Genomic DNA, 10,701 nt, shown 5'->3' on the forward strand with positions numbered 1-10,701 from the left:
GGAAGACAGGAGTGCCTGGCGTGCTCTGGTCCATGGGGTCACGACTAAAACAACAACACCACACGGATCACTCCAAATTCGCTCTGCAGACCACATGGTGAATTATCTGTGTGGCATGAAGGCTGCAGATGTCGCCTAAATAGCTTGGTAGATAGTGCTGGAGAGGAGTCAGTTGTCATGGTGCATTCTGGCATCAATGGCAGATGTGAGGTAATCGGAGCAAAATTTAGGTTGCCAGGTAGAATACTGAAAGCCAGGACCTCCAAGGTAGCGTTCCCTGAAATGCTACCGGTTTCACGCAAAGGGCCAGCTAGACAGGTACAACTCTGTAGTCTCAATGAGCCGATGTGAGGATGGCTTTGGATTAATTAAACTCCACTTAAACTGGGATGAAACCAGACAGTTGGTGCTTAAATTTAGAAGAAGAAAGGTGTCTTAGCAGCTGAGAAGGGTCCAGTTCAGAACAATCCCCATAGGGGACAAAACATTGTAGGTCAAACAACAAGCTGCTCTGAGAGTCTTTTTGACTAAAGGGCCATGTATAAAATGCTGTAAGTTACCGTAAATACGTGACAGCCCTCAAATAATTGAATCAGAATTGAAATCTGTGATTATTTACATATATTTAAAATTGAAGGTTTAAGTGGTATGTATCAATGCTACATAAGAAAATGCAAAATGTTCAAACTAGAACCTACAAAAAGGCTTTCCTAAATAACCAATGAACTTTGCTGTTTGTTTTGAAAGAATCAAGCCTGTCTGGATTAATAGAGACAATTTATCAGTGTTTGTTTTGCAAGATCCTAGCTAAATCTTAGTTTTACATGAAGTTACAGCATTTCACACTGGCTCCTTCTGTACCTCTAATTGCAACGGGTGTAACAAACCAACAGATGGCTCACTTTTGAAAAGCTCTTAACTACAACAGAGTGCCTCCTTGTGGTATCCTATGCTAATAAGGAACTCATTCCTTGAATGAGGATCCTTGTGTAGCCAAAATGGCACCATCCATGCCCAAGAGGAAGGCGTAAGCAGGTTTGGGAAAACCCCAAGGTTTGCAGGAGTACATAAAAATCTTCAGGAACATAAATACCAAAGGGTGCTGGGGGTGAGGAGTAGATACAGACCCAAAAGAGCCTAGTAAGGGTTATGCATGATCAGCTGGCCAGGGAATTTTGACTGCTGGGTGGGTGGGGAGGAAATGGAATGGAGTTCCTGGAAAAGGGCAAGGCTGGTTGGAACACTCTTCTACTGGAACATTTTGTTGCAGGTCCCATTTGTGTCAGCTTTTTTCTAATGCAACTTTGCAATGCCTGTTTCTTTGGGGTCAGGTGAAGATCCAAAGGAAGTGACGGTGCCTTACTTAACTTGAGAGAAGGCTGCCTTCCCCCTTGATTTTTTTTAAAGATGGACCTTTTGATTGACTTTCACTTATCTTAACTCTTTTCCACTTTCAGTTCCAGTGCAGATTGCACTAAGGATAAATACCATTTTTAAAATTTATTCTCTGGCTGTATATCTTAACCTTAACTGGCCTGGGGCTGACCTTGTGAAAACTTAGCTCATTTGAATAATTTGATCTGACTTGTAATGCATTAGGCTGATTAGAAAGCAAGGACAATTAGAGGCATGTTAACGATAGGATCTAGAGATGTAGGAGCATTGATAGCAAGAGAGGGAAGTTCTAAAGTTCATGTGTTCCAGTTCCTGACTGCGCCCACTTCTGTCTAAGTCTCAGGAGCACCTATGCCTATTCACAAAGATCACAGACTGACATTACCTGAAGTCATTTGTATGATCAGGCACTTCCACACAGTGTTTTATCAGCAACTGCCCCAGTTCCCATTCTGGCCATGACGTTTTTTAAAGGTCCTGCATAAAGATTGTCCCTGCAGAGGTGCTGATTCATACAGCCTGCTTCCATGAAGTCCTGGCCAGGTTGTGAGGCTGGCGACAATAGCTCCGTGTGCTCCCAGAGACAATTATACAGTGCCTACTACATGCAGGAAACCCTTAAGCCCTATGTGATATCTTAAGCTTTTACTGTACATTTTCAGACATTTAAAAAAATATATATCAGGAAGCTAGATGATATGTATTTGTCATAAAATACAAAAATGTCCATGCTTTTTTTTATTTTATTTTTTAGGAGATAACACATGTAGGATTAAGGAACCAGGTATCTATGAGGCATTTGCAGCCCACGATTTTGTTTTCAGTACTGTACTGGACCTGTGCTCGTATTCCCTTTCATAGGAAGATCTACTCCAGGTTTTCCTCAAAGCTACCTGTGCTGGTCCCGGGGGGTTACAGTGCGGCGAAGTCCGAGTCCAGTCCGAGGTCGAGGGTGCAGTATGGAGGCTGTCTGTCAAAGCTGAAGCGGGGTCCAAGACAGGGAGTCAGGCGAGGTCAGGAACTCTGGCAGAAGAGCAGGACAGGGTGCAGACAGGTACCAGTTACCAACAATGTTGCTCCCGCAACCTGGGACTGGGCAGGCTGACTTTTATCTGCCCCAAGGCATAGGGTGGTCCCGGTCCACAGGTGACTTGCCTCTCCTAGCCCGGAGGCAAGCACTCCTCCTGCGAGAACTTTGTTCCCTCCACCTCTCTGCCCTGAGCCTCTGCAGCTCAGGAGAGGCTGGAGGGTTACCAGACCTAGAGGCAACCTCACCTTCCCCTGACGGGGCTAAGAGTGGAGCACCTGCAGGCAATGGGTCCTCCATCACCTCAGGAGTCAGAGCAGACTCAGCTGGTGTCTGCTCCTGAGGATCCAGCACAGGTGAGGACCCTTCAGGCTCAAGCCCCAACCCCGGCTCAGCTGGTCCTGGAAGCGGGGACTCCTGTGCAGGCTGGGATTCCTCAGGTTCAGCCTCTGAATCTGATTTCCAGGCCATCACACTACCTTTGTTTCAGCAGTGTAACGTAGGGTGTAAAAAGTATTTTCGCTGTCATGATTAAACAACGAAGAGTTAGAAACTTTTGCTGATTTACTGTGTATCACCCAGAGACCTGCCAGTGTATCAAGCTCTACCATCGGTTATGGTTGTGGATGATGGGAGTTGCAGTCTTAATGTCGAATGAAGAGCACCATATTGGCCATCCCTAGGCAGTGGCGCTGGAGCTGGGAGTGTTCAGTACTCTTTTATGTGCTCCTTTTCCTAGGATGTGCACAAACTGCTCAGCAAACATTGACATTGTATTCCAGAGCTTGCTGCTACAGGACAGATGTGACTCATTCCACAAAGATGTTTCCAAGCGAGCCACTGTGTTACTGTGCACCAGTTGGAGCGACAGGGCGGGGTGGAGGTTTTGGGAATCAAGGAACAATGGCCTTTTAACTTCAACAACAGTATAGTGTTGTTGTCTTTAATAAGCTATGGACAAAATGAATGCATCAAAGGAAGTTGGTTTTGTTCTGTTTCGATGAAATGAAATGAAGTTTTGTGCTAAAATGCGAGGTCCTCCTTGCTTCAACAGAACACTGCCATTGCCCTCTCTGGGCAGGGTTTTTGTTTCGGGTTTGGGGAGGTGCTGTGTGTGATAGGAATTTTGAGGTCTTAAATATATGTTAAATGTTCATAAGTGTACCAACCAAGCACGTACATAGATCAGCACAAGAAGACCAACCTGAAACCATTTTTGATTCCCAAACTGACCAAATGTTTTCTCTGCAAGGTCAAAGGAAAATGGAAAATCCTCCTCATTGTCTTTTCCTTCACAAATCCTGTCTTAAGGGCACATTTAAGATATGAATAGGGTGTGACCCTGTGACCTGGCTCAGGAACGAAGTATTTATCATTACAAAAGACTGGCCAGGCTCCCCAGGCAATTCAGTCAAGTGACCATTAAACAGGTAACCTGGCAGAGGAGATAAACAACATTCAAATTTCTGTTTTAGACCACCTTTTCTGTGATGTAGGTATGATGTTTGTGGGGGTGGTGGTCTTGGGTTACACCCCTTCTGTGATGTATGTATGTAGGTATGTATGTATGTATGTATGATATATGGAGGGGTGGTCTTGAGCTCCAGGGCAGGGAATTTAAAATGTCTATATAAGGGCAGGCACGCCTTGGTTCTGGGTTCCTCCTCCCTCCTGCGTGTGGTGAGTGAGGACCCTGTTGCAACAGATCAATAAAGATCAGGCTAGTAAGCTGCTTTGCTTCTCAATATTCTCTGGAAGGGACGCAGGTGGCGCTGTGGGTTAAAGCCTCAGCGCCTAGGACTTGCCGATCGAAAGGTCGGCGGTTCGAATCCCTGCGGCGGGGTGCGCTCCCGCTGCTCGGTCCCAGCGCCTACCAACCTAGCAGTTCGAAAGCACCTCCGGGTGCAAGTAGATAAATAGGGACCGCTTACCAGCGGGAAGGTAAACGGCGTTTCCGTGTGCGGCTCTGGCTCTGGCTCTGGCCAGAGCAGCGATGTCACGCTGGCCACGTGACCCGGAAGTGTCTCCGGACAGCGCTGGCCCCTGGCCTCTTAAGTGAGATGGGCGCACAACCCCAGAGTCTGTCAAGACTGGCCCGTACGGGCAGGGGTACCTTTACCTTTACCTATTCTCTGGTTGGCCTCTGTTATTTTCTCCTACCAACAGGGAACCCACGTAAGGACTCTATATGGGCTCTTGGATACCCCATAAGGGGAAAAAGGGCAGATTTTTGTTTACAACATGTGTCACATCAGAATTCCTTTCACCCCTCTGCCTTGGCTTCCCACCAAGAGTTAAAATTCCTGAGCTTTCAGTTAATCTCTTCCTCCTAGCATCTGCTGGCAGCTTTCCCAGTCCAGTATGAGATGAGAGGGATTGGCCCCCTTGAATGAGGAATTCCAACTCTGCCTCTCTCTGGGCCCAAACTTCTGTGTACTTCCCAGATTTATTCTCTTGGCGGGAGTGCGGGGCAGGCGGCCAGGTTGAAGAGAAGAAACGTAGGCCTTTTTATGCCCTGTGGGGAACCTTCTGTGTAAGAATACCAAATATACAGCGGACTGGATTGAACCCAGTGTGATTAACTCAAGGACCTGAAACAAAAGCTTCCAACAAACCATTTCATGACTCTCCAAGTAATAAAACTGTTCTAACGGGATGTGCAAATATTCCCAATCCATTTAAGAGAACAAACATATATACATGATACAAATTACACAAGAGTTTGAAAATCGACTCTCAAAATCTAGTTTCTGTGGACTACTTTCTTAAGAAATGTTTTTCCCCCAGTTTTCGAAAGTCTGCTACTTGGAATGGATCCCTTCTTCTAAATATGGATGCAGCAGATTCACCAGTTTGGAAGAGGGTTCTGTTGCAAACAAGCAGGATTTATCCCAGCCAAGGGAACTGATAATCCGTGAAATGACCTGTTTATTCACCCTCATTTGTTTGCACAAAGTTTGTGTGGAGATTATAAGATGTTGACTTTTTACTTGGCATCATTTCAGATTTGTTTCTTAACACAATTCTAATTTGGGGCTAGAGGGCAGGGAAATGGGTTTGTTGCACAACAGTGCTGAAATTGCATTAATTGTGCACTCTTGAATCCCACCCACAAACTTGCGGCAGTCTGGAAGTGCCTGCAGAGAAAAGTGAGCTCCTCTTTAATAAATAATAATAATAATACATTTTTATTTATACCCCGCCCTTCCCGGTTCAAAAACCGGGCTCAGGGCAACTAACAACAAATTTAAAACACTTTAAAACACTTAATTATAAAATTTAAAGAGCCACTTATGTTGCTTGTATAATTAAAACACTTAATTATAAAATTTAAAGAGTCACTTATGTTGCATGTATCAAAACTGAAAGTGGAGTAAGCTTCTAGATGTCAGTTTCAGGCCTGTCTATTTACCTAACAAACTGGTTTGACCATGTTAGCTGCCCCCTTTTTCTGCAGAATATTGTCGTACAGCTATAAAATCACAGAGTTTAAGGGGACCCCCCCTCAAATAATTTAGTCTAACCCCAAACCATTATAGAAATATAATTCAGCTAGAAATATAATTCAGCACCTTTTGCCCACTTCTCTTGTCAAATCTTTGTTTCCAATCAGATGCCACAAAAGGTAAACTCATAGTGAAAGACCAACTCACAGCCAAATTCACAACAATAATTGTAATTCAGTTTTTATGAGCTTGTGATAAAAAGCCCATGATTGTATGTTTTCAAAGAGCAAGAAAAAAAACCAATTAAATTGTTTTCATCAGAAGCTGTTTATTTTATAGCTTCAGGAAGGCTTCAGTTACTCTTAATTGTGCTCTGAATCAGAAAATGACTAAAGTCAAGTCTTGCTTAATTGCATTGTACATTTGGGGATTTAGACCTCAGTGGTTTTTTTTTAAAAAAATGTTTATTATGTACATGTTGTCTCAAAGGATGGCAATCAACAAAGGATGAAATCAATAGGCTTACATGTACAGAATATGTCTATAAATATGTAGGTAATCTAGAATCCAATTTAAAATTAAATAAACGGGGGGAAATTCTATAGTTCTAGGCAATGCGTATTGCTTTCTCAACCTGCCTCTAACATTTTATTTTATTTTAAATTTGTTGTGATTTACCTTCACCCATCCAGCATGCTTGCTTTTGTTATATTCATCCATAATGCCTTAAAACGTGGCTATATTCCATAATCTTAGAGGGGAAAATATGAAGCAGTGAGTTAAGATTTCAACCTTAAAGGCACAGCCTAGAACCGTTGACATCAGTGGGGAAACTTGAAATACAGATTGTTAATAAGATGCATTGAAGCCATACATGTTTCATAAAGATAAATATAATTTTAAGACAGAGCAGGCTGTTTTCCAGCGATACATATCAAGGAGCATGAGTAATTAATATACTTCAATATTTCTCTCCATCTCTAATAACAGGTGAATGGGGCATTCTTACAACTGTCAATGAGGCAACATTTTTGTAAGCCCTTTTGAACATTATCTAGATTCATATATGAGGTGGGATGGGCAAGGAGGAGGCTGCTAGAGTCCCAAATCTATTGTCCTTCACTCCCAGTTCACTGTGACTGGGAGTGATAGGTCTAGTAGGCAAATAATGTATACAGTGGTACCTCGGGTTAAGAACTTAATTCGTTCTGGAGGCCTGTTCTTAACCTGAAACTGTTCTTAACCTGAGGCACCACTTTAGCTAATGGGGCCTCCCGCCACCGTTGTGTGATTTCTGTTCTTATCCTGAGGTAAAGTTCTCAACCCGAGGTATTATTTCTGGGTTAGCGGAGTCTGTAACCTGAAGCATCTGTAACCTGAAGTGTCTGTAACCCGAGGTACCACTGTACTCGTCATTAGTGATGTTAAATTCTCGAGAATAATGAGAATATTAGAGAATTTTCATTTAAAATAGGAGAATATTTATTTTAATGCATTGAAAATTATATAATTAGTTAATATATATGTTTATTCATGGGTAAACTTGTTCAGATGGCAACCAAAAACTGTACAGATACTTTTATTCAATGGGGTAATTCACATTCTTTGATTTGTATTTTTGCACCAAACTTGAAATTGACTCACGTTAATCACTAAGCCTGCCACTAACCGTATATTTACCATCAGCTTTGAATTCTAATGATGTTATGCATGTATGAAATGTAGCTTTTAAAGTAAAAGGAATATAAAAAACCCCTCAGGTCTGCTACATGAGTATGTTCTTTAATAAGCATATCAGCATGGTACAGTATTTTCAGTGCAACACTAATAAAATCAATGTAAAGTTTAAAATAAATGCTATTTCCAGAAAATAAAACACAAATAATCAGTAATGACAAGTTACATAACATCAGAAATGCAAATCACTATCTGCTTAGACAAGTAAGGCAACACACAACATATTTAAATTATAACTGATAAATTGGCACAAGAAAGAAATTTATTTTAAAAATAGGCATTAAGTAACAAGTCTCAAATGTTTATAAATTTATATTGACTTCTCAAACATCTTAAGAGGATAAGTCACCATCTTCATTCCCACTGGTAACAGAGCTTTCAGTTCCACACTGATCATCTGTCAATCTCTGGAAAATGGCACCTTGTACCATTTAATGGCACTGCAAAAAACAGTTACTGGCACTAAATAAAAATATAGAAACGTCAACTGTTTAAATCAAGGCTACCTCACCTGCTGTTACACATAATTGTATAGGCCTAGGTACTTTAAGTGTATAAAGCATCAAAGCTACTTTCTGTATTAAAAAAAAAAACACCACACTGTATGGCAAAGGGTATAGAATTGCTAAGAATAAGGTCACACTAAAACAGAAAAAAGGCTATTACATATAGCTGAAATACATACGAATTCAAATGTTCATCAAATTAAATGAATGGTGTTTTGGTTTTTTTTACAAGTTTTCTGTAGCTCACATTTCAGAACTGCCAATGGTGAATGACACAATACCCAGTAATTTAACTAGATTTAAAAAAATCATTATTCATTACACTGGCAATATCACAGCTTGACTTATTATTTACTAGATTTTTTTTAATGTGGGTTGTAAAACTGGTTCTTACATTAGAATTTACAGTTTGTGGAGAATATTCTCTGGAGAATATTCTCACCTCACATCACTACTCTTCATCCACCCTTCACACTTGAAGGCTATCCCTTCCCAATATAACCCTTTCATATATATGAAAGTGAATATATTAAGGATTTATTTAAGGGAAGAGTTTGACTGGGAAGCAGAATAGGTTAACTATATACACTTTGAAACAAGGCTAAAAACATGCGGGTGCGGGAACTCTGACTGCATTCAAACTTTCTCCAGTCAACTGTTGCATAGTTTTCTTTGGCAGTTATACCACTCTTATTATGGGTACCAAATATTTAAAATTTCAAGAACATTCCAGTCCAGTTTTATGCCGTTTCATCATCAATGAAGTTGGGAATTGCATTTATTCATTACAATGCAGCAAAATAGTATCTCTGAAAACAGTAAACTGGCTTGGGATAAATATGTTCTATCTTAGAAAAGTCCGAAAAGCAGCACCAGATATTCCATTAAATGACTGACTTTCTGTCCCAGTCAGCTTTGCATGGCTGTTCTCCCTTGCAGCAGAATAGAGTATGTTAATCTTGCTTGAAAAGAGCAAAAGCTTCTTGTTTAGATTTCATGCAGGATTTTGCAAAGGACGTCACTTTACGAAACCCTTCTGATAAGCCCTCACCTGTAATTGCACAACAGGGTTGTACGTACCAGTTTCGGTCGTGGCAGTGCTTTTTCACGTTCAGCCTCCTGGTTATTTCCTCAGCACTCAGAGCTCCAGGAAGATCCTGTTTGTTTGCTAGCACAACCACAGGCACGTTCTTAATCCTCTCATTCCTCAAAAGAAGCTCCAATTCTTTCTTTGACTCTTCCAACCGCTGGCTGTCTGTGCTGTCCACAACATAGACCAGGCTATCCACGTCCTCCAAGTAGTTGCTCCAAGCAGGCCTCATTTGGTGTTGGCCCCCAACATCCCAGACGGTTAAGGCAATGTCTTTCCCTGTTTCAAGCATCTCCACATTGAAACCAATGGTTGGCAAAGTTTGGAAGACATCATTAAATTTCAGCTTATACAAGAGGGTGGATTTCCCTGCTGAATCAAGCCCAAGCATTAGAATCTGGGCTTGTTTAAACTGCTTAGAGTTTGCAAGGCCCATTCTCTCTACAGTACCTTGTTGCTTCTTCTTTCTCAAAAGCTGTTTCGTTCAGTTGACGATTATCATTTTTGCCGCGTCTGCCTTTCTTTGTTTCTCCAGTGAGCAAAGGAAGAAGAAACAGAAGGCCAGGCTTGTGCTATGTGAAAAGAATAAGAGCATTTATGCATTTGTTCTCCGACTTTATCGCTGTTGCACTGTGCAAACAGAATGTGATTAAAATATAACCTTAGCTGCCTAGCTGGAGGGTGGAGTTTAATTGAACAGTCACATAAGCCAAAGGTTGACCAGTGTCACAACTCAGGTCCACATAATGACCATATTCTTGTGTTCTGGGGTATTTGTCTCTCTTACTGTGTAGGTGGGTGTAGTTTTGTAATGCATGCTCTTAATCAGCCACTAACCCTGTAACTTTCTTAGACTTTGCTCATGCCACTCAAACCAGGGATGGTGAACCTCAGGCCCGGAGGCCAAAGGTTCTCTCTCTGGGACAGAGGTAACTTGGCTGCTGTATTCCATTCACTGGTAACCTCCAGATTGGATTATTGCAATGTGCTCTACACATGGGGTGTGATGGAAAAGTTTGGTTTTGCTGGGCAGGTTGAGTCCCCAAGTGTTTTCTTTTTCCCTGCCAGCAAATGGTTAATGTAATAATAATATTATTATAATTTATTATTTATACCCCACCCATCTGGCTGGGTTTCCCCAGCCACTCTGGGCGGCTTCCAACCGAATTAAAAACTTCCCTAAACAGGGTGAGGCCTCAGTTGTCTTTTAAAACTAAAATAGTTCTTTATTGCCTTGACATCTGCTGGGAGGGCGTTCCACTACCGAGAATTGGCCAAGGTTCCAGAGGAGGGTGGGGTTTGAAAAGGAGAGGATTTGGAGAGACAGTTAGATTTGGAGAGACAGAGAGGAGAGAGAGAGTTGGTTCTGGGTAGAAACATCCACTATGAGGAAAATATCACAAGCTAGAGAAAGGAGTCTCTGAGCTTAGTGTGAAGGACAGTGTGTGGCGTCCTGTAAGAGTAATTAGGCTGGGAATTAACTGGGAGGCTGAGGCTGAG

At 41.8% G+C, this 10,701-nt stretch overlaps 1 protein-coding gene across 1 annotated transcript; it reads right to left on the reverse strand.

Moving 5' to 3' along the window:
• Nucleotides 1-8,854: 8,854 nt before the first annotated feature.
• ARL14 (ARF like GTPase 14) lies at nt 8,855-9,637 on the reverse strand (the record flags this gene model as incomplete). The annotated part of the gene is made up of 1 exon (XM_079978333.1): nt 8,855-9,637. One exon carries the CDS (start codon nt 9,635-9,637, stop codon nt 9,065-9,067), a length of 573 nt encoding a protein of 190 aa, XP_079834459.1. The 3' UTR covers nt 8,855-9,064.
• Between the last annotated feature and the right edge of the window lie 1,064 nt (nt 9,638-10,701).

This window comes from Podarcis cretensis (genome assembly GCF_951804945.1).
Source record: "Podarcis cretensis genome assembly, chromosome: 5".
Taxonomy (NCBI): Eukaryota; Metazoa; Chordata; class Lepidosauria; order Squamata; family Lacertidae; genus Podarcis; species Podarcis cretensis.